We start from the raw sequence: 25,670 nt of genomic DNA on the forward strand, positions 1-25,670 counted from the left end.
TTGTGTGGACATTAATAAGTACACTTAATTATGTTCGTTCTATAAATTATTTCATTTTTCAATACTTGATCTGCTTGTACAAATCATTCTTCCTTTTAGGGATTCTTCCGGAGAAGCATAGTAAAGGTTATCCAGAATAAGGAGGACTATAAATGCATTAGAGAGACCAGAAATTGTAAACTGGGTACTGGGAAACGAACAATGTGCTCATATTGTCGCTACCAAAAGTGCTTACAAGTGGGGATGTCTCATGATGGTGAGCATAACTGAACAAATTGTCTCTTGGAATGAATAAGTAAACTGTGGAACACTTATATGTTTCTACTTTTTCAAACTTTTTTTTATTATGTTGTGTGTTTATTTCAGGCTAAAAACCACTAATTCAACTTCCCATAGGCTTCTATGCTAATTTCACAATATTCAATGGCTTCTCTGGACTTTACCTTAACTTTAACCTGCAGATGACTATATATCAGCATGATTCTACATATGTCAGCTCACAATCCTCAGAATGGCATGTGGGGTTAGCAGACTTGCAGTGCAGTACTGGTCACCGGAAGTGAAGGGTCTATAAATAGCATGGGAAATCCCAGTGTTTTCACAAGATAGGGGTATATTTAAAATTCATTATGGAGATTAGGCTTCACATCACAAGAAGCAAAATGCACCTATAAAATGTACAGAAATGTTTTTCCTTTCAGAAACTCTTTAAATTTTTAAAATAAGATGAGAACTTTTTTCACAGCACTAAGAGGAACAGGGGTAATTTCTGCGTAGGACTATTTTTGCGTACGTTCCAAATGCTCATTGGTTGAATTGGTGGTCTGTAACCTAAAGAGTCACTTTTTGTCTTAGAAAAAATAAATAACTATACAGGTATCTTCCTACACACATACTGAATGCATTTGCAAAGTTTCAGTGAAATGTGACAAGCACTTTTTTAAATATTTGATTTTTAAATATAGGGTAACCAAGTTGTGCGAGCAAAAAAGTGAAAATATTCTACCATACTGAAATGCATTAAATATTTGCAAAGAACTTTTTCTGACTTTTCAAATAAAAAATATCAATCACAACTTGTTTTTTAACAATATTAATGAAGAAATAGTTTTAAAAGTAATCATTTTCTGAGAAATTGGTCTATTTTTAAAAATTTATTTCTGACTTGCCTCCCCCTTTTTCTTGATCACATGTCAAAAATCCTAAATCTTTAAACTTTCACAAAAGGTGATATATTTGGCTTTAAATTTGTAAATACAGTGTTTTCACATTAAAACATGACCAGTAAAGGGCACCTAAAGCAAAAAAAGTGCTCAATAATGGATTTTCCATGTTGCCATAGGGGAATGCTTATATGGCCTTAACCGCAGTAATGAAAGTGAGTTTTTCCTCATTTCTAACCTAATTTTTGCTCAAATCTACACAAAACTTGATTTCAAGTGCTTATTACTACCATATTTAGGTAAATATAGCCCTCAAAGTTTAATATTTGATATTTTTACTAAATTTTCTACACTTTTTACAAGATAGGACATAAAAATCAGCCAAAAAGACCAATTTTCCATAATTTGGACCTATAACTTAAAAAAATGCATATTTTGAAGGATGTTTGTAGTGTATTCCTCTCATGGCAAAGTTAACAAGATCTTCAAGTAGTTTAAAGCTATTTCAAGAAACTTTTCATTTTGCCATGGCTTCAACTTAAGGCTAAAAACCACTAATTCAACTTCCCATAGGCTTCTATGCTAATTTCACAATATTCAATGGCTTCTCTGGACTTTACCTTAACTTTAACCTGCAGATGACTATATATCAGCATGATTCTACATATGTCAGCTCACAATCCTCAGAATGGCATGTGGGGTTAGCAGACTTGCAGTGCAGTACTGGTCACCGGAAGTGAAGGGTCTATAAATAGCATGGGAAATCCCAGTGTTTTCACAAGATAGGGGTATATTTAAAATTCATTATGGAGATTAGGCTTCACATCACAAGAAGCAAAATGCACCTATAAAATGTACAGAAATGTTTTTCCTTTCAGAAACTCTTTAAATTTTTAAAATAAGATGAGAACTTTTTTCACAGCACTAAGAGGAACAGGGGTAATTTCTGCGTAGGACTATTTTTGCGTACGTTCCAAATGCTCATTGGTTGAATTGGTGGTCTGTAACCTAAAGAGTCACTTTTTGTCTTAGAAAAAATAAATAACTATACAGGTATCTTCCTACACACATACTGAATGCATTTGCAAAGTTTCAGTGAAATGTGACAAGCACTTTTTTAAATATTTGATTTTTAAATATAGGGTAACCAAGTTGTGCGAGCAAAAAAGTGAAAATATTCTACCATACTGAAATGCATTAAATATTTGCAAAGAACTTTTTCTGACTTTTCAAATAAAAAATATCAATCACAACTTGTTTTTTAACAATATTAATGAAGAAATAGTTTTAAAAGTAATCATTTTCTGAGAAATTGGTCTATTTTTAAAAATTTATTTCTGACTTGCCTCCCCCTTTTTCTTGATCACATGTCAAAAATCCTAAATCTTTAAACTTTCACAAAAGGTGATATATTTGGCTTTAAATTTGTAAATACAGTGTTTTCACATTAAAACATGACCAGTAAAGGGCACCTAAAGCAAAAAAAGTGCTCAATAATGGATTTTCCATGTTGCCATAGGGGAATGCTTATATGGCCTTAACCGCAGTAATGAAAGTGAGTTTTTCCTCATTTCTAACCTAATTTTTGCTCAAATCTACACAAAACTTGATTTCAAGTGCTTATTACTACCATATTTAGGTAAATATAGCCCTCAAAGTTTAATATTTGATATTTTTACTAAATTTTCTACACTTTTTACAAGATAGGACATAAAAATCAGCCAAAAAGACCAATTTTCCATAATTTGGACCTATAACTTAAAAAAATGCATATTTTGAAGGATGTTTGTAGTGTATTCCTCTCATGGCAAAGTTAACAAGATCTTCAAGTAGTTTAAAGCTATTTCAAGAAACTTTTCATTTTGCCATGGCTTCAACTTAAGGCTAAAAACCACTAATTCAACTTCCCATAGGCTTCTATGCTAATTTCACAATATTCAATGGCTTCTCTGGACTTTACCTTAACTTTAACCTGCAGATGACTATATATCAGCATGATTCTACATATGTCAGCTCACAATCCTCAGAATGGCATGTGGGGTTAGCAGACTTGCAGTGCAGTACTGGTCACCGGAAGTGAAGGGTCTATAAATAGCATGGGAAATCCCAGTGTTTTCACAAGATAGGGGTATATTTAAAATTCATTATGGAGATTAGGCTTCACATCACAAGAAGCAAAATGCACCTATAAAATGTACAGAAATGTTTTTCCTTTCAGAAACTCTTTAAATTTTTAAAATAAGATGAGAACTTTTTTCACAGCACTAAGAGGAACAGGGGTAATTTCTGCGTAGGACTATTTTTGCGTACGTTCCAAATGCTCATTGGTTGAATTGGTGGTCTGTAACCTAAAGAGTCACTTTTTGTCTTAGAAAAAATAAATAACTATACAGGTATCTTCCTACACACATACTGAATGCATTTGCAAAGTTTCAGTGAAATGTGACAAGCACTTTTTTAAATATTTGATTTTTAAATATAGGGTAACCAAGTTGTGCGAGCAAAAAAGTGAAAATATTCTACCATACTGAAATGCATTAAATATTTGCAAAGAACTTTTTCTGACTTTTCAAATAAAAAATATCAATCACAACTTGTTTTTTAACAATATTAATGAAGAAATAGTTTTAAAAGTAATCATTTTCTGAGAAATTGGTCTATTTTTAAAAATTTATTTCTGACTTGCCTCCCCCTTTTTCTTGATCACATGTCAAAAATCCTAAATCTTTAAACTTTCACAAAAGGTGATATATTTGGCTTTAAATTTGTAAATACAGTGTTTTCACATTAAAACATGACCAGTAAAGGGCACCTAAAGCAAAAAAAGTGCTCAATAATGGATTTTCCATGTTGCCATAGGGGAATGCTTATATGGCCTTAACCGCAGTAATGAAAGTGAGTTTTTCCTCATTTCTAACCTAATTTTTGCTCAAATCTACACAAAACTTGATTTCAAGTGCTTATTACTACCATATTTAGGTAAATATAGCCCTCAAAGTTTAATATTTGATATTTTTACTAAATTTTCTACACTTTTTACAAGATAGGACATAAAAATCAGCCAAAAAGACCAATTTTCCATAATTTGGACCTATAACTTAAAAAAATGCATATTTTGAAGGATGTTTGTAGTGTATTCCTCTCATGGCAAAGTTAACAAGATCTTCAAGTAGTTTAAAGCTATTTCAAGAAACTTTTCATTTTGCCATGGCTTCAACTTAAGGCTAAAAACCACTAATTCAACTTCCCATAGGCTTCTATGCTAATTTCACAATATTCAATGGCTTCTCTGGACTTTACCTTAACTTTAACCTGCAGATGACTATATATCAGCATGATTCTACATATGTCAGCTCACAATCCTCAGAATGGCATGTGGGGTTAGCAGACTTGCAGTGCAGTACTGGTCACCGGAAGTGAAGGGTCTATAAATAGCATGGGAAATCCCAGTGTTTTCACAAGATAGGGGTATATTTAAAATTCATTATGGAGATTAGGCTTCACATCACAAGAAGCAAAATGCACCTATAAAATGTACAGAAATGTTTTTCCTTTCAGAAACTCTTTAAATTTTTAAAATAAGATGAGAACTTTTTTCACAGCACTAAGAGGAACAGGGGTAATTTCTGCGTAGGACTATTTTTGCGTACGTTCCAAATGCTCATTGGTTGAATTGGTGGTCTGTAACCTAAAGAGTCACTTTTTGTCTTAGAAAAAATAAATAACTATACAGGTATCTTCCTACACACATACTGAATGCATTTGCAAAGTTTCAGTGAAATGTGACAAGCACTTTTTTAAATATTTGATTTTTAAATATAGGGTAACCAAGTTGTGCGAGCAAAAAAGTGAAAATATTCTACCATACTGAAATGCATTAAATATTTGCAAAGAACTTTTTCTGACTTTTCAAATAAAAAATATCAATCACAACTTGTTTTTTAACAATATTAATGAAGAAATAGTTTTAAAAGTAATCATTTTCTGAGAAATTGGTCTATTTTTAAAAATTTATTTCTGACTTGCCTCCCCCTTTTTCTTGATCACATGTCAAAAATCCTAAATCTTTAAACTTTCACAAAAGGTGATATATTTGGCTTTAAATTTGTAAATACAGTGTTTTCACATTAAAACATGACCAGTAAAGGGCACCTAAAGCAAAAAAAGTGCTCAATAATGGATTTTCCATGTTGCCATAGGGGAATGCTTATATGGCCTTAACCGCAGTAATGAAAGTGAGTTTTTCCTCATTTCTAACCTAATTTTTGCTCAAATCTACACAAAACTTGATTTCAAGTGCTTATTACTACCATATTTAGGTAAATATAGCCCTCAAAGTTTAATATTTGATATTTTTACTAAATTTTCTACACTTTTTACAAGATAGGACATAAAAATCAGCCAAAAAGACCAATTTTCCATAATTTGGACCTATAACTTAAAAAAATGCATATTTTGAAGGATGTTTGTAGTGTATTCCTCTCATGGCAAAGTTAACAAGATCTTCAAGTAGTTTAAAGCTATTTCAAGAAACTTTTCATTTTGCCATGGCTTCAACTTAAGGCTAAAAACCACTAATTCAACTTCCCATAGGCTTCTATGCTAATTTCACAATATTCAATGGCTTCTCTGGACTTTACCTTAACTTTAACCTGCAGATGACTATATATCAGCATGATTCTACATATGTCAGCTCACAATCCTCAGAATGGCATGTGGGGTTAGCAGACTTGCAGTGCAGTACTGGTCACCGGAAGTGAAGGGTCTATAAATAGCATGGGAAATCCCAGTGTTTTCACAAGATAGGGGTATATTTAAAATTCATTATGGAGATTAGGCTTCACATCACAAGAAGCAAAATGCACCTATAAAATGTACAGAAATGTTTTTCCTTTCAGAAACTCTTTAAATTTTTAAAATAAGATGAGAACTTTTTTCACAGCACTAAGAGGAACAGGGGTAATTTCTGCGTAGGACTATTTTTGCGTACGTTCCAAATGCTCATTGGTTGAATTGGTGGTCTGTAACCTAAAGAGTCACTTTTTGTCTTAGAAAAAATAAATAACTATACAGGTATCTTCCTACACACATACTGAATGCATTTGCAAAGTTTCAGTGAAATGTGACAAGCACTTTTTTAAATATTTGATTTTTAAATATAGGGTAACCAAGTTGTGCGAGCAAAAAAGTGAAAATATTCTACCATACTGAAATGCATTAAATATTTGCAAAGAACTTTTTCTGACTTTTCAAATAAAAAATATCAATCACAACTTGTTTTTTAACAATATTAATGAAGAAATAGTTTTAAAAGTAATCATTTTCTGAGAAATTGGTCTATTTTTAAAAATTTATTTCTGACTTGCCTCCCCCTTTTTCTTGATCACATGTCAAAAATCCTAAATCTTTAAACTTTCACAAAAGGTGATATATTTGGCTTTAAATTTGTAAATACAGTGTTTTCACATTAAAACATGACCAGTAAAGGGCACCTAAAGCAAAAAAAGTGCTCAATAATGGATTTTCCATGTTGCCATAGGGGAATGCTTATATGGCCTTAACCGCAGTAATGAAAGTGAGTTTTTCCTCATTTCTAACCTAATTTTTGCTCAAATCTACACAAAACTTGATTTCAAGTGCTTATTACTACCATATTTAGGTAAATATAGCCCTCAAAGTTTAATATTTGATATTTTTACTAAATTTTCTACACTTTTTACAAGATAGGACATAAAAATCAGCCAAAAAGACCAATTTTCCATAATTTGGACCTATAACTTAAAAAAATGCATATTTTGAAGGATGTTTGTAGTGTATTCCTCTCATGGCAAAGTTAACAAGATCTTCAAGTAGTTTAAAGCTATTTCAAGAAACTTTTCATTTTGCCATGGCTTCAACTTAAGGCTAAAAACCACTAATTCAACTTCCCATAGGCTTCTATGCTAATTTCACAATATTCAATGGCTTCTCTGGACTTTACCTTAACTTTAACCTGCAGATGACTATATATCAGCATGATTCTACATATGTCAGCTCACAATCCTCAGAATGGCATGTGGGGTTAGCAGACTTGCAGTGCAGTACTGGTCACCGGAAGTGAAGGGTCTATAAATAGCATGGGAAATCCCAGTGTTTTCACAAGATAGGGGTATATTTAAAATTCATTATGGAGATTAGGCTTCACATCACAAGAAGCAAAATGCACCTATAAAATGTACAGAAATGTTTTTCCTTTCAGAAACTCTTTAAATTTTTAAAATAAGATGAGAACTTTTTTCACAGCACTAAGAGGAACAGGGGTAATTTCTGCGTAGGACTATTTTTGCGTACGTTCCAAATGCTCATTGGTTGAATTGGTGGTCTGTAACCTAAAGAGTCACTTTTTGTCTTAGAAAAAATAAATAACTATACAGGTATCTTCCTACACACATACTGAATGCATTTGCAAAGTTTCAGTGAAATGTGACAAGCACTTTTTTAAATATTTGATTTTTAAATATAGGGTAACCAAGTTGTGCGAGCAAAAAAGTGAAAATATTCTACCATACTGAAATGCATTAAATATTTGCAAAGAACTTTTTCTGACTTTTCAAATAAAAAATATCAATCACAACTTGTTTTTTAACAATATTAATGAAGAAATAGTTTTAAAAGTAATCATTTTCTGAGAAATTGGTCTATTTTTAAAAATTTATTTCTGACTTGCCTCCCCCTTTTTCTTGATCACATGTCAAAAATCCTAAATCTTTAAACTTTCACAAAAGGTGATATATTTGGCTTTAAATTTGTAAATACAGTGTTTTCACATTAAAACATGACCAGTAAAGGGCACCTAAAGCAAAAAAAGTGCTCAATAATGGATTTTCCATGTTGCCATAGGGGAATGCTTATATGGCCTTAACCGCAGTAATGAAAGTGAGTTTTTCCTCATTTCTAACCTAATTTTTGCTCAAATCTACACAAAACTTGATTTCAAGTGCTTATTACTACCATATTTAGGTAAATATAGCCCTCAAAGTTTAATATTTGATATTTTTACTAAATTTTCTACACTTTTTACAAGATAGGACATAAAAATCAGCCAAAAAGACCAATTTTCCATAATTTGGACCTATAACTTAAAAAAATGCATATTTTGAAGGATGTTTGTAGTGTATTCCTCTCATGGCAAAGTTAACAAGATCTTCAAGTAGTTTAAAGCTATTTCAAGAAACTTTTCATTTTGCCATGGCTTCAACTTAAGGCTAAAAAATTTGTAAATACAGTGTTTTCACATTAAAACATGACCAGTAAAGGGCACCTAAAGCAAAAAAAGTGCTCAATAATGGATTTTCCATGTTGCCATAGGGGAATGCTTATATGGCCTTAACCGCAGTAATGAAAGTGAGTTTTTCCTCATTTCTAACCTAATTTTTGCTCAAATCTACACAAAACTTGATTTCAAGTGCTTATTACTACCATATTTAGGTAAATATAGCCCTCAAAGTTTAATATTTGATATTTTTACTAAATTTTCTACACTTTTTACAAGATAGGACATAAAAATCAGCCAAAAAGACCAATTTTCCATAATTTGGACCTATAACTTAAAAAAATGCATATTTTGAAGGATGTTTGTAGTGTATTCCTCTCATGGCAAAGTTAACAAGATCTTCAAGTAGTTTAAAGCTATTTCAAGAAACTTTTCATTTTGCCATGGCTTCAACTTAAGGCTAAAAACCACTAATTCAACTTCCCATAGGCTTCTATGCTAATTTCACAATATTCAATGGCTTCTCTGGACTTTACCTTAACTTTAACCTGCAGATGACTATATATCAGCATGATTCTACATATGTCAGCTCACAATCCTCAGAATGGCATGTGGGGTTAGCAGACTTGCAGTGCAGTACTGGTCACCGGAAGTGAAGGGTCTATAAATAGCATGGGAAATCCCAGTGTTTTCACAAGATAGGGGTATATTTAAAATTCATTATGGAGATTAGGCTTCACATCACAAGAAGCAAAATGCACCTATAAAATGTACAGAAATGTTTTTCCTTTCAGAAACTCTTTAAATTTTTAAAATAAGATGAGAACTTTTTTCACAGCACTAAGAGGAACAGGGGTAATTTCTGCGTAGGACTATTTTTGCGTACGTTCCAAATGCTCATTGGTTGAATTGGTGGTCTGTAACCTAAAGAGTCACTTTTTGTCTTAGAAAAAATAAATAACTATACAGGTATCTTCCTACACACATACTGAATGCATTTGCAAAGTTTCAGTGAAATGTGACAAGCACTTTTTTAAATATTTGATTTTTAAATATAGGGTAACCAAGTTGTGCGAGCAAAAAAGTGAAAATATTCTACCATACTGAAATGCATTAAATATTTGCAAAGAACTTTTTCTGACTTTTCAAATGAAAAATATCAATCACAACTTGTTTTTTAACAATATTAATGAAGAAATAGTTTTAAAAGTAATCATTTTCTGAGAAATTGGTCTATTTTTAAAAATTTATTTCTGACTTGCCTCCCCCTTTTTCTTGATCACATGTCAAAAATCCTAAATCTTTAAACTTTCACAAAAGGTGATATATTTGGCTTTAAATTTGTAAATACAGTGTTTTCACATTAAAACATGACCAGTAAAGGGCACCTAAAGCAAAAAAAGTGCTCAATAATGGATTTTCCATGTTGCCATAGGGGAATGCTTATATGGCCTTAACCGCAGTAATGAAAGTGAGTTTTTCCTCATTTCTAACCTAATTTTTGCTCAAATCTACACAAAACTTGATTTCAAGTGCTTATTACTACCATATTTAGGTAAATATAGCCCTCAAAGTTTAATATTTGATATTTTTACTAAATTTTCTACACTTTTTACAAGATAGGACATAAAAATCAGCCAAAAAGACCAATTTTCCATAATTTGGACCTATAACTTAAAAAAATGCATATTTTGAAGGATGTTTGTAGTGTATTCCTCTCATGGCAAAGTTAACAAGATCTTCAAGTAGTTTAAAGCTATTTCAAGAAACTTTTCATTTTGCCATGGCTTCAACTTAAGGCTAAAAACCACTAATTCAACTTCCCATAGGCTTCTATGCTAATTTCACAATATTCAATGGCTTCTCTGGACTTTACCTTAACTTTAACCTGCAGATGACTATATATCAGCATGATTCTACATATGTCAGCTCACAATCCTCAGAATGGCATGTGGGGTTAGCAGACTTGCAGTGCAGTACTGGTCACCGGAAGTGAAGGGTCTATAAATAGCATGGGAAATCCCAGTGTTTTCACAAGATAGGGGTATATTTAAAATTCATTATGGAGATTAGGCTTCACATCACAAGAAGCAAAATGCACCTATAAAATGTACAGAAATGTTTTTCCTTTCAGAAACTCTTTAAATTTTTAAAATAAGATGAGAACTTTTTTCACAGCACTAAGAGGAACAGGGGTAATTTCTGCGTAGGACTATTTTTGCGTACGTTCCAAATGCTCATTGGTTGAATTGGTGGTCTGTAACCTAAAGAGTCACTTTTTGTCTTAGAAAAAATAAATAACTATACAGGTATCTTCCTACACACATACTGAATGCATTTGCAAAGTTTCAGTGAAATGTGACAAGCACTTTTTTAAATATTTGATTTTTAAATATAGGGTAACCAAGTTGTGCGAGCAAAAAAGTGAAAATATTCTACCATACTGAAATGCATTAAATATTTGCAAAGAACTTTTTCTGACTTTTCAAATGAAAAATATCAATCACAACTTGTTTTTTAACAATATTAATGAAGAAATAGTTTTAAAAGTAATCATTTTCTGAGAAATTGGTCTATTTTTAAAAATTTATTTCTGACTTGCCTCCCCCTTTTTCTTGATCACATGTCAAAAGTCCTAAATCTTTAAACTTTCACAAAAGGTGATATATTTGGCTTTAAATTTGTAAATACAGTGTTTTCACATTAAAACATGACCAGTAAAGGGCACCTAAAGCAAAAAAAGTGCTCAATAATGGATTTTCCATGTTGCCATAGGGGAATGCTTATATGGCCTTAACCGCAGTAATGAAAGTGAGTTTTTCCTCATTTCTAACCTAATTTTTGCTCAAATCTACACAAAACTTGATTTCAAGTGCTTATTACTACCATATTTAGGTAAATATAGCCCTCAAAGTTTAATATTTGATATTTTTACTAAATTTTCTACACTTTTTACAAGATAGGACATAAAAATCAGCCAAAAAGACCAATTTTCCATAATTTGGACCTATAACTTAAAAAAATGCATATTTTGAAGGATGTTTGTAGTGTATTCCTCTCATGGCAAAGTTAACAAGATCTTCAAGTAGTTTAAAGCTATTTCAAGAAACTTTTCATTTTGCCATGGCTTCAACTTAAGGCTAAAAACCACTAATTCAACTTCCCATAGGCTTCTATGCTAATTTCACAATATTCAATGGCTTCTCTGGACTTTACCTTAACTTTAACCTGCAGATGACTATATATCAGCATGATTCTACATATGTCAGCTCACAATCCTCAGAATGGCATGTGGGGTTAGCAGACTTGCAGTGCAGTACTGGTCACCGGAAGTGAAGGGTCTATAAATAGCATGGGAAATCCCAGTGTTTTCACAAGATAGGGGTATATTAAAAATTCATTATGGAGATTAGGCTTCACATCACAAGAAGCAAAATGCACCTATAAAATGTACAGAAATGTTTTTCCTTTCAGAAACTCTTTAAATTTTTAAAATAAGATGAGAACTTTTTTCACAGCACTAAGAGGAACAGGGGTAATTTCTGCGTAGGACTATTTTTGCGTACGTTCCAAATGCTCATTGGTTGAATTGGTGGTCTGTAACCTAAAGAGTCACTTTTTGTCTTAGAAAAAATAAATAACTATACAGGTATCTTCCTACACACATACTGAATGCATTTGCAAAGTTTCAGTGAAATGTGACAAGCACTTTTTTAAATATTTGATTTTTAAATATAGGGTAACCAAGTTGTGCGAGCAAAAAAGTGAAAATATTCTACCATACTGAAATGCATTAAATATTTGCAAAGAACTTTTTCTGACTTTTCAAATAAAAAATATCAATCACAACTTGTTTTTTAACAATATTAATGAAGAAATAGTTTTAAAAGTAATCATTTTCTGAGAAATTGGTCTATTTTTAAAAATTTATTTCTGACTTGCCTCCCCCTTTTTCTTGATCACATGTCAAAAATCCTAAATCTTTAAATTTTCACAAAAGGTGATATATTTGGCTTTAAATTTGTAAATACAGTGTTTTCACATTAAAACATGACCAGTAAAGGGCACCTAAAGCAAAAAAAGTGCTCAATAATGGATTTTCCATGTTGCCATAGGGGAATGCTTATATGGCCTTAACCGCAGTAATGAAAGTGAGTTTTTCCTCATTTCTAACCTAATTTTTGCTCAAATCTACACAAAACTTGATTTCAAGTGCTTATTACTACCATATTTAGGTAAATATAGCCCTCAAAGTTTAATATTTGATATTTTTACTAAATTTTCTACACTTTTTACAAGATAGGACATAAAAATCAGCCAAAAAGACCAATTTTCCATAATTTGGACCTATAACTTAAAAAAATGCATATTTTGAAGGATGTTTGTAGTGTATTCCTCTCATGGCAAAGTTAACAAGATCTTCAAGTAGTTTAAAGCTATTTCAAGAAACTTTTCATTTTGACATGGCTTCAACTTAAGAGTCACTTTTTGTCTTAGAAAAAATAAATAACTATACAGGTATCTTCCTACACACATACTGAATGCATTTGCAAAGTTTCAGTGAAATGTGACAAGCACTTTTTTAAATATTTGATTTTTAAATATAGGGTAACCAAGTTGTGCGAGCAAAAAAGTGAAAATATTCTACCATACTGAAATGCATTAAATATTTGCAAAGAACTTTTTCTGACTTTTCAAATAAAAAATATCAATCACAACTTGTTTTTTAACAATATTAATGAAGAAATAGTTTTAAAAGTAATCATTTTCTGAGAAATTGGTCTATTTTTAAAAATTTATTTCTGACTTGCCTCCCCCTTTTTCTTGATCACATGTCAAAAATCCTAAATCTTTAAATTTTCACAAAAGGTGATATATTTGGCTTTAAATTTGTAAATACAGTGTTTTCACATTAAAACATGACCAGTAAAGGGCACCTAAAGCAAAAAAAGTGCTCAATAATGGATTTTCCATGTTGCCATAGGGGAATGCTTATATGGCCTTAACCGCAGTAATGAAAGTGAGTTTTTCCTCATTTCTAACCTAATTTTTGCTCAAATCTACACAAAACTTGATTTCAAGTGCTTATTACTACCATATTTAGGTAAATATAGCCCTCAAAGTTTAATATTTGATATTTTTACTAAATTTTCTACACTTTTTACAAGATAGGACATAAAAATCAGCCAAAAAGACCAATTTTCCATAATTTGGACCTATAACTTAAAAAAATGCATATTTTGAAGGATGTTTGTAGTGTATTCCTCTCATGGCAAAGTTAACAAGATCTTCAAGTAGTTTAAAGCTATTTCAAGAAACTTTTCATTTTGCCATGGCTTCAACTTAAGGCTAAAAACCACTAATTCAACTTCCCATAGGCTTCTATGCTAATTTCACAATATTCAATGGCTTCTCTGGACTTTACCTTAACTTTAACCTGCAGATGACTATATATCAGCATGATTCTACATATGTCAGCTCACAATCCTCAGAATGGCATGTGGGGTTAGCAGACTTGCAGTGCAGTACTGGTCACCGGAAGTGAAGGGTCTATAAATAGCATGGGAAATCCCAGTGTTTTCACAAGATAGGGGTATATTAAAAATTCATTATGGAGATTAGGCTTCACATCACAAGAAGCAAAATGCACCTATAAAATGTACAGAAATGTTTTTCCTTTCAGAAACTCTTTAAATTTTTAAAATAAGATGAGAACTTTTTTCACAGCACTAAGAGGAACAGGGGTAATTTCTGCGTAGGACTATTTTTGCGTACGTTCCAAATGCTCATTGGTTGAATTGGTGGTCTGTAACCTAAAGAGTCACTTTTTGTCTTAGAAAAAATAAATAACTATACAGGTATCTTCCTACACACATACTGAATGCATTTGCAAAGTTTCAGTGAAATGTGACAAGCACTTTTTTAAATATTTGATTTTTAAATATAGGGTAACCAAGTTGTGCGAGCAAAAAAGTGAAAATATTCTACCATACTGAAATGCATTAAATATTTGCAAAGAACTTTTTCTGACTTTTCAAATAAAAAATATCAATCACAACTTGTTTTTTAACAATATTAATGAAGAAATAGTTTTAAAAGTAATCATTTTCTGAGAAATTGGTCTATTTTTAAAAATTTATTTCTGACTTGCCTCCCCCTTTTTCTTGATCACATGTCAAAAATCCTAAATCTTTAAATTTTCACAAAAGGTGATATATTTGGCTTTAAATTTGTAAATACAGTGTTTTCACATTAAAACATGACCAGTAAAGGGCACCTAAAGCAAAAAAAGTGCTCAATAATGGATTTTCCATGTTGCCATAGGGGAATGCTTATATGGCCTTAACCGCAGTAATGAAAGTGAGTTTTTCCTCATTTCTAACCTAATTTTTGCTCAAATCTACACAAAACTTGATTTCAAGTGCTTATTACTACCATATTTAGGTAAATATAGCCCTCAAAGTTTAATATTTGATATTTTTACTAAATTTTCTACACTTTTTACAAGATAGGACATAAAAATCAGCCAAAAAGACCAATTTTCCATAATTTGGACCTATAACTTAAAAAAATGCATATTTTGAAGGATGTTTGTAGTGTATTCCTCTCATGGCAAAGTTAACAAGATCTTCAAGTAGTTTAAAGCTATTTCAAGAAACTTTTCATTTTGCCATGGCTTCAACTAAAGAGTCACTTTTTGTCTTAGAAAAAATAAATAACTATACAGGTATCTTCCTACACACATACTGAATGCATTTGCAAAGTTTCAGTGAAATGTGACAAGCACTTTTTTAAATATTTGATTTTTAAATATAGGGTAACCAAGTTGTGCGAGCAAAAAAGTGAAAATATTCTACCATACTGAAATGCATTAAATATTTGCAAAGAACTTTTTCTGACTTTTCAAATAAAAAATATCAATCACAACTTGTTTTTTAACAATATTAATGAAGAAATAGTTTTAAAAGTAATCATTTTCTGAGAAATTGGTCTATTTTTAAAAATTTATTTCTGACTTGCCTCCCCCTTTTTCTTGATCACATGTCAAAAATCCTAAATCTTTAAATTTTCACAAAAGGTGATATATTTGGCTTTAAATTTGTAAATACAGTGTTTTCACATTAAAACATGACCAGTAAAGGGCACCTAAAGCAAAAAAAGTGCTCAATAATGGATTTTCCATGTTGCCATAGGGGAATGCTTATATGGCCTTAACCGCAGTAATGAAAGTGAGTTTTTCCTCATTTCTAACCTAATTTTTGCTCAAATCTACACAAAACTTGATTTCAAGTGCTTATTACTACCATATTTAGGTAAATATAGCCCTCAAAGTTTAATATTTGATATTTTTACTAAATTTTCTACACTTTTTACAAGATAGGACATAAAAATCAGCCAAAAAGACCAATTTTCCATAATTTGGACCTATAACTTAAAAAAATGCATATTTTGAAGGATGTTTGTAGTGTATTCCTCTCATGGCAAAGTTAACAAGATCTTCAAGTAGTTTAAAGCTATTTCAAGAAACTTTTCATTTTGCCATGGCTTCAACTTAAGAGTCACTTTTTGTCTTAGAAAAAATAAATAACTATACAGGTATCTTCCTACACACATACTGAATGCATTTGCAAAGTTTCAGTGAAATGTGACAAGCACTTTTTTAAATATTTGATTTTTAAATATAGGGTAACCAAGTTGTGCGAGCAAAAAAGTGAAAATATTCTACCATACTGAAATGCATTAAATATTTGCAAAGAACTTTTTCTGACTTTTCAAATAAAAAATATCAATCACAACTTGTTTTTTAACAATATTAATGAAGAAATAGTTTTAAAAGTAATCATTTTCTGAGAAATTGGTCTATTTTTAAAAATTTATTTCTGACTTGCCTCCCCCTTTTTCTTGATCACATGTCAAAAATCCTAAATCTTTAAATTTTCACAAAAGGTGATATATTTGGCTTTAAATTTGTAAATACAGTGTTTTCACATTAAAACATGACCAGTAAAGGGCACCTAAAGCAAAAAAAGTGCTCAATAATGGATTTTCCATGTTGCCATAGGGGAATGCTTATATGGCCTTAACCGCAGTAATGAAAGTGAGTTTTTCCTCATTTCTAACCTAATTTTTGCTCAAATCTACACAAAACTTGATTTCAAGTGCTTATTACTACCATATTTAGGTAAATATAGCCCTCAAAGTTTAATATTTGATATTTTTACTAAATTTTCTACACTTTTTACAAGATAGGACATAAAAATCAGCCAAAAAGACCAATTTTCCATAATTTGGACCTATAACTTAAAAAAATGCATATTTTGAAGGATGTTTGTAGTGTATTCCTCTCATGGCAAAGTTAACAAGATCTTCAAGTAGTTTAAAGCTATTTCAAGAAACTTTTCATTTTGCCATGGCTTCAACTAAAGAGTCACTTTTTGTCTTAGAAAAAATAAATAACTATACAGGTATCTTCCTACACACATACTGAATGCATTTGCAAAGTTTCAGTGAAATGTGACAAGCACTTTTTTAAATATTTGATTTTTAAATATAGGGTAACCAAGTTGTGCGAGCAAAAAAGTGAAAATATTCTACCATACTGAAGTGCATTAAATATTTGCAAAGAACTTTTTCTGACTTTTCAAATAAAAAATATCAATCACAACTTGTTTTTTAACAATATTAATGAAGAAATAGTTTTAAAAGTAATCATTTTCTGAGAAATTGGTCTATTTTTAAAAATTTATTTCTGACTTGCCTCCCCCTTTTTCTTGATCACATGTCAAAAATCCTAAATCTTTAAATTTTCACAAAAGGTGATATATTTGGCTTTAAATTTGTAAATACAGTGTTTTCACATTAAAACATGACCAGTAAAGGGCACCTAAAGCAAAAAAAGTGCTCAATAATGGATTTTCCATGTTGCCATAGGGGAATGCTTATATGGCCTTAAACGCAGTAATGAAAGTGAGTTTTTCCTCATTTCTAACCTAATTTTTGCTCAAATCTACACAAAACTTGATTTCAAGTGCTTATTACTACCATATTTAGGTAAATATAGCCCTCAAAGTTTAATATTTGATATTTTTACTAAATTTTCTACACTTTTTACAAGATAGGACATAAAAAATCAGCCAAAAAGACCAATTTTCCATAATTTGGACCTATAACTTAAAAAAATGCATATTTTGAAGGATGTTTGTAGTGTATTCCTCTCATGGCAAAGTTAACAAGATCTTCAAGTAGTTTAAAGCTATTTCAAGAAACTTTTCATTTTGCCATGGCTTCAACTTAAGGCTAAAAACCACTAATTCAACTTCCCATAGGCTTCTATGCTAATTTCACAATATTCAATGGCTTCTCTGGACTTTACCTTAACTTTAACCTGCAGATGACTATATATCAGCATGATTCTACATATGTCAGCTCACAATCCTCAGAATGGCATGTGGGGTTAGCAGACTTGCAGTGCAGTACTGGTCACCGGAAGTGAAGGGTCTATAAATAGCATGGGAAATCCCAGTGTTTTCACAAGATAGGGGTATATTTAAAATTCATTATGGAGATTAGGCTTCACATCACAAGAAGCAAAATGCACCTATAAAATGTACAGAAATGTTTTTCCTTTCAGAAACTCTTTAAATTTTTAAAATAAGATGAGAACTTTTTTCACAGCACTAAGAGGAACAGGGGTAATTTCTGCGTAGGACTATTTTTGCGTACGTTCCAAATGCTCATTGGTTGAATTGGTGGTCTGTAACCTTCATACATGTGAATCAAAATCCTGCTATACATCATCACTTTACGAAGCTGACATGGGATGCACATGTGTATGAATATATAATCATGATAATGGTAAATTGACGTGTGAGCATAATTTCATTGAAAAAAATCGTAGGGACAAAAAAATAAACCTAAATGACAATATACATATCAAAATACGACACAAAATGTCTTCCTTTAGGAGGTTTGGGAACAGTTCACACTTAAAGAACAATTCTTTTGGCAGCCATGCAGAAAAAAAAACTTAATTTCTACCAAATCATCAATTGATGGGAAACTACTAATGTGCCAAAAAAAATCAAACACCATACATATAAGCTAAAAGAAACGAGACACACTTCCATTGGGTTATGTAATTCCGACAGATAATACATAACATGCCTTTACTAGAGGCAATCTTCCGCTTGAAAAACTTTTTTTTTATTTTAACTTTCTTGTTATTATTTTCAAGCAATTAAAATTGGACGTTATACATACAACAAGAGAACTAACGATCTGATGGAAGTTAAACAGCTGAAACTACAAGAACATAAGGTTAAGCAAAATGTTAAACTGGAAAAACCGGATGTTGTCGACGAAAAACCACCAAAAGTGATGACAAAATCTAATCCGGTAGAAATAACAACCCAACAGAAAACCTTGGAAGTTTCGACTATGCATTTTACTGAAAACTCTGTGTCGCTTACTAGTGATTTATCCAAAAATAGCATCGTAAAGGATACGAGTGAAAGTTCGATGAACTCCAAAGAATCTTTTTCCGAGAAAGATGCTGAAATGGACTCACAGAAAGATACCGGAAGTGAAATCATGGATGACTTTGAGCTGCCAAGAGCATCGGCGAAGTTTGAGGACAGTGCAAATGTAGTCAAAAACGCTTCAGCAGTAGGAAAACTAGATAATTTCCTAATAAAAGAGGATCATAACAACGAATTTATAGACATCATAGAGGCACAAGCTCTTGTAGAAGAGTTAATTAATATTCAAGAAATGTTAGATCCAGATTTCCGAATAAGCTATGACCCACAAAATCTACAACAGAAATATGAAACTATTTATGTAAGTTTTAAGTTTTCATATCCTTTGAAGTGTATATTGAATAAATCTCCTTAATCGAAAAAAAAGTAAATGTTGAAATGTTGTGTTTACACCATAGATCAACCCCTACTGTAACATCTTGAATATGATCATTTAATATGCAGGAATTAGATGCTTGCTTTCGAAATCCAAATGCGACTGAAGATTTACTGAAAAGTAACTATTTCTTCGGAAATATTTATGACAAGATCAAGTTTCATATGGTTATGAATATTTCAATATAAAAAAACAGGCACAAATTAAAAACCCCAAAGAATCAAGGGTGGTTACATGTGTTTGTTTCATTTTGAACTTTAACTTTTGTAATCCTTTAGTGCCCTTGCGTGGCAGTAGTTTTCTTATACAAAAATATCCATAACTTAAGCAGCTTACATTACAACCATTTTTTTTCTAAATAAATACCGCTCGTACATGTATGTGCGTACATGATAAGAACTATTGTATGAGTTTTTGGCATAATCCCAAGATTAGATTATGTATGTGAAACGTACTTAGACTTCTATTCTGTAAATGTAGGAGTTACATAAGCAAAAGGAAGCAGTGTTTGGGGATTTAGGTACCATTCCGACTCAAGTGTATGATGAATTCCACGAGGCTACAGGGATCGAAATCGATGACCGGAAGGACAAGATGCACGTAATGGCTATGGAAATGGATCAATCGATACGGAATATGATAACATTCGCAAGACATCTGCCGGGATTCAGTAACTTGTCAAAAGAAGACCAAGCGACATTGTTAAAAGGTATTTTTACATTCATTTTCCAAATAGACGTAAAGCTATGAATGTGTTACTACGTAGTCCATATAGAATTTCTCTGATCGCTTCACTGTTCTCGTTAAAGTACTGTACCATTTGGCCATTGCCATCGCGTTGAACCTTGGGTTTTCAGTTCTACAATATTTCGATATTATGAAACCGACGATCGTTATTCCAATTATTATTGTCCTGACAGAATATGGAATATTGCTAATTGTGACATCGACAAAAGAAAAGCCCTGGGTATATATAAACTAGTCTTATAATACTGTGATATATTAGATGATAATTCGCCAGGACAATGGAGTGTGACTTCGCTTTTCATTTACTGTAGTGTAAAAATTTTATCAGAAAAGTAATAAGGCAACCTGCTAGAAAACAATAGGGTAGGTAGGCAGGAAAATTATTTTGTTTTTCAAAAACATTTTACATTGAGTTAATGGGGAAATAATCTAGACTTAAACAGTGCTTGAGCCAAAACTTTAGAGCAGGTACAAAACAAAACTAGGGTAGGTAGGGTAGCAGGAAACAAACATATTATTTTTGGTCTAACATGAATGAATCATTTCCTAGAATAGCATGTAATCATATACTAGTAAATATTGATTTAAAATCTAAAAGTGATATGTAAAAGATTTTTGACTTCAATGTAGATATCCAATAAAACATGATTGTAAGTTTAGTCAGTTCGTTACATGTTTTCACGTTTACTTTCAGCTGGGTTTGCAGAATATTGGTTTTTGGGAATCCACAACAGAATAAACACTGAGCTAAATGTTGTTGCCTTTTCAAGACCAGTGTTCGGAGTAGAACATGGTGTACATTTAAGTGAATTTTACAGTATTCTTGGGAAAGGAGAGTTTGAAACATTACTCTATTTTACTGAAAGGTTGCAGAGGAATGGGTATTCAGTAGAAGAAGCAACACTGGTTAGAGGAATCGTGTTAACCTTTTCTGGTAAGTATGAGTTATGTATAATTGGTATATTTTTTACCCTTACCTTGTTTCGGTGATATTGTATGTGAATGTGTATAACCAATATTATTATTTTGAATGAAACTAGACAGCCTATATTATAGATATGAATGATTGATTGGGTGATTTATTGATTTGCTTTAAATAATCATACCGACAATTATAAAAACTGCGGAAACAATTTTCCGACTCCGAACCTACCAATACTAGCGAGCACCGCGAAGCGATGTAAGCTCTACGGTTATTACGTGTACTTTCTAAATTTTCCTTAAGGTTCCCCAATATACTAACGAAAAGTCCCGGAAGTAACAAGAAGTGACAGTTTGTATCGCGCTAGAGTTCTGACAAATAGGCTTCTGCAGCGGGGTTATGTTGCTACAAGATTGAAGTCATCACTACAGAAGTTTTATGGCCGTCATTATGAACTCGTGGATCGTTACGGTGTATCCATCTGCGCCATGAAAACTGATTTGTTCAACGTGTCGTAGTTTTCCTTTCCTCTTTCGTCTACCCCGGACTTGACTTTTTATGAGCAACTCGACGGGTGTTTCTAGAAAAGCAGAGGACGCTTACCCTACCGGTGCACCTGGTCTATGCTCTCAGTTTTTAGTGGAGTTTTGCTTTTGTTACTTTCTATGTATGATGGTAGTTATTCTATGTTCTTTGTGCGAGTCTGTTTTCCATGTCTGGTCTTTGTCCCTGGATTACATTCTTTTGATTACGGCTATAACCTTGGTTCCCTTGATTACTCCTTACAGAGAAAATTTATCATTTCCTTCAATCAAACAAATATAAAAAATATAGGTTACGTTTCAGTAAAAATAAATTCATCTTTTCTGATAGTTTTTAAGTCTTTCTCTATTTTTTTACGAAGTGAATGTGGTGTTTTTAAAAATTTTGGGAAACACGTGGATGTACGTCTGAATTTTGTTTACGTCACATGACATGAAAATGAAATGGATGTTGCTAGAGATGCCCTTAAGGAATAAAAAATGTAAATTATTGCGAAGTGCTGTAAAGTTATCGAGCATTTTGAGAGCGAGGGAAAAAGGGGTATTGGGTTGGAATATTTTGGGGGAAAAACATTTCTTTAAAAAAATATCCCCCATTAATTAACAAGACATATTTGCAAATAGAAATATTGATTTCGCTTGCAGCTTAAATATAAATAAAAATGTTGCACTTGCGAAGCAAACATTTTCATCCGGATGACCCCCCCCCCCCACTTTGTAATGCCCTTAATTATTTTTACGAGTCTCGCACACACGGTACATGTAGGTTAAAGCCCACGGTGCTCGCTGATTTAGGCATTGCGGGACTCCATATTAAATATTGTGTTAGGGGATAGTGTCATAAACTGCTTACCGAAGATTTCTCTAAAAGCAAAGTACATGTACTCCCCATCTATGGTGGAACCCGAGTAGTATATTTGGTGGTATTCTATTTTGTTCTCTACCATTTGCTATATACATTTTTACTGTTTGAGCTTCAGGTTTCATTTTATTGTCCTTTGGCATTCAAGTCGGTTTATCTAATGGACATATGGTAGATATTGCCCATATTTGTAAATGGTTTAATTCTATATATGGGTGTTTTCATATCTACCCAGTATTGTGTTAGCTGAATATGCTCTAGACGTAGGTATTGCAAATTCAGCTGAGCGAGACCCTTTACGACTGTAGCAATACAGGACAAATGTGGCTAATGTCTACCAGTGGTAGTGTTTTTATCTTCTATTTAAAGTAGCATGTATTGTAACAAGAATAGTAATATATTTACTCTGACTTGTACAACTGTTTTATGTTTCAGATCGTGTGAAACTTCAGAATTCCTCCGAGGTAGAGGGAATTCATCGGAAGCTAGTGAGCATACTTAAACATTTCTGTAAAATGAAATATGCTAACCTAGAGGAAAGACTATCTCAGCTATTTGAAAAGTTCGTTCTGCTAAGAGAGTATGGTGACTATAAAAAGGAAGTGTACAACAAAAAGGCTAAATGGCCAGCGATGCAATCACATCCTCTGGTCATGGAAATCATCAATCAGTAATTATTTTAAATGCCTCCTAGACCAAAATTTGCTTGGTCTATGCGTTCGTCGTTCGATTTGTTCAATCTTTTTTTATTTCATTTTACAGCAAAAATAATGTCACATGATTTTAAATGACTAGAAAATGGCGCGTCAGTGACATCACAATGTGTTGTTATATTTTGTCTGTTAACATTAACAGCAAAAGTGTGCTAGTGTTACAGTTTACCATGCAGTGCCTTAATCATGCACCTGTGCACTTTACTAAAAAACAAAACGTATGCACAACTGCGTTTAACGAATGTCTAGATGTTTGTTTTTGTTACCTTTTTAATTTCAAGAACTTTTTTTTAATATAACTGCATATCGTCTTCGGCCAAATATCCAAATATTTGTTAATTAAGTGCATTGTCTCTATTGATGTAGTTGAATACGTCCCGAAACGGTTATGTCTGACCGAGTTGGTAATCTCAGAACAAAATTGTATTACATGTGTAATATGAGACAGGTGAAACCTTAAACGCCCCCGAATAAACAATAAATTCAAAATTTTTGTCAGCCCTGATATATTATTCTTACTATATGTACCTTCATATATGGTAATAATTGTCTTGATATACGGTTTTAGTTGTCATTATTTGAAAATCACAATATTTATCGAAGTGTGATCACACTTTATTTATTTATGGTATTTGAATATTGTTTTATATTTAAACTCAAATTGTGGACTTTTAAACCTGCAAAATTTGCGAAATGTATGTTGTAAGATGTAACATAAAATTCGCATTAAAATTTAGTCGTATTACTTTTTGTAGAAATGTCGGGAATTCGAAGTTGACCCGTAATTCTGTTTCTATGACAATCAGATATTCCTGAATTAATATTTTCCTTATTCAATGTGCGATTGTGCAAGCGTAAAAAAACAATAACAAAAACTGTTGAAATGGCATCTTGCTCGAACTAAAACCATTACATTGGATTCCACTGCCTACAAAGTTAAAAATCGGTAATATCAGTAACGAAATTAGATAGAATAGTTTGTGTTTCAGTGTACTTTTCTATTTTAACCAAAATAGTAACATTTTCGCCAAAAACACACTAGTAGCCTCGTTGCAAATTTGAACGATACTTTTTTTTTTCCTTCATAGAATGTTGAAAACCCTCATAGTGAAAAGATGCTTCTTTTGAAAGTTCCAGGTGAAAGCGTTCTTTTTGCAGCCAAAATGCAGTTTTAATTTTTTTTTCTTTTTTCTTTTATGAATCTTAATCTTGTGCCTTGTTAAAAATTTTAATCAATATCACTTTAAAGAAATAGATATTGTATCCGTACTTGTCCTCACAAGGCCCGACATTTGCTGTCGTAACACTTTGTCACCAATTAATTGATTTTTAGTGTTATGCTTTCTATTGTTTGTACATTACATGCAGGATTGATCACATTCGGCTGAATACTTCCAATTTTGAACACCAATAGTTTTTTTTTTCATAGTTTATAGACCAGAGGAATTCCTAAAGCTCCCAATACGGCACATAATAACTACATCTGTGTACGTGTGTGTAAACGCACAAAATGATCTCATCAAAACAGCACTATCTAGGAAAAAATGTTCGAATAAAGATGCATATTGTATTACTTTCTGTTGTTCAAGAGAAAGATTGCTAGTAAAGTTGTTGTTCATTCGCATTCATGTGCAGAAACGTCTTTCTGACGAATCAATTGCATAAAACAAATGAAGCTGTTAAATACAGACCGTGAATTGTTAATTCTATATACCAGACGTAAGCACTATGATATAAAGCAGGTGTAACCTGTAAGAGGACGAAGTTTCATATATTGATATTTAATCAAAATAATGCCTTCAGTTTTACCGTTAGGATTTATTGTCTTCATAACTTGACAAAATTTTAAGTCGCTTTTAACATTTAATGTTGTTAAAGATACTTACTTTGTATTAACCCTTGGTATTACAGGTTAACTTCTTGATAGACTGAAAGCAGGCTGTCAAAGCTTATTAGGTCGAAGGTTAAATTGGCATTTATTACCATTATGAGGACTTTGTCCTATATTACAGTATTTAGGATGTATAAATCAAAATTTTACCCAAAAGCATCTGGCACCAATGATCCTGTAGTTTATTCGTACTTAGTGTTCATTGGAGATTTTGTATGATATATACTGGCCACTGCTTACGGAAAATCCTATTAGTTCGGTTTAATAGACGCAAAAGTCTCAATTTGTTAATATTTGTCTTTTTTCACTTGTACACGTAGTATACAACCTTAATCCGATCTCTCACTTTTATATAGTTTTATTTTTCATTTTTACTTATAGGAAAACCTTTAAGTTTTTTTCAGTAATAAGACTCCTGGTCCTGGTTTCATACAAGAAAAAATCTGAAATTGAGATTTTTCTCAAATATTCAATTTTAATGGATTTGATTGGTTGAAAGAGGAAAATCTGATTTTGAGATTCTTTTTGAAACCGGGCCCTGATGTTATAAATGTATTTGTTGTAATTTAATTTACTGTTTTTAATGTGCATTAATTGCCAATTTAAAAAAAAATGAAGAGTATTTGTTGGTATTATTTATTGACAATTAAATGTTTTTGACAAA

The 25,670-nt window shown here is 31.9% G+C and overlaps 1 protein-coding gene across 7 annotated transcripts in view; it reads left to right on the forward strand.

Annotated features, from left to right (window-relative positions):
• Window positions 1-25,670, forward strand: part of LOC148609303 (nuclear receptor ROR-alpha B-like) — a 28,784-nt gene extending 3,114 nt beyond the window's left edge. For all 7 annotated transcript variants that reach the window (XM_088596413.1, XM_088596415.1, XM_088596409.1 and 4 more), the window contains 5 exons: window positions 100-256; window positions 18,650-19,254; window positions 19,810-20,038; window positions 20,771-21,010; window positions 22,838-25,670. In XM_088596413.1, coding sequence (XP_088452539.1) covers window positions 100-256; window positions 18,650-19,254; window positions 19,810-20,038; window positions 20,771-21,010; window positions 22,838-23,076 — 1,470 coding nt within the window. In that variant the 3' untranslated portion in view covers window positions 23,077-25,670. The remainder of the gene's footprint in view (window positions 1-99; window positions 257-18,649; window positions 19,255-19,809; window positions 20,039-20,770; window positions 21,011-22,837) is intronic.

This window comes from Perna viridis, chromosome 8, assembly GCF_037379345.1.
Source record: "Perna viridis isolate PV_CMFRI_1.1 ecotype Kerala chromosome 8, ASM3737934v1, whole genome shotgun sequence".
Classification (NCBI taxonomy): domain Eukaryota; kingdom Metazoa; phylum Mollusca; class Bivalvia; order Mytilida; family Mytilidae; genus Perna; species Perna viridis.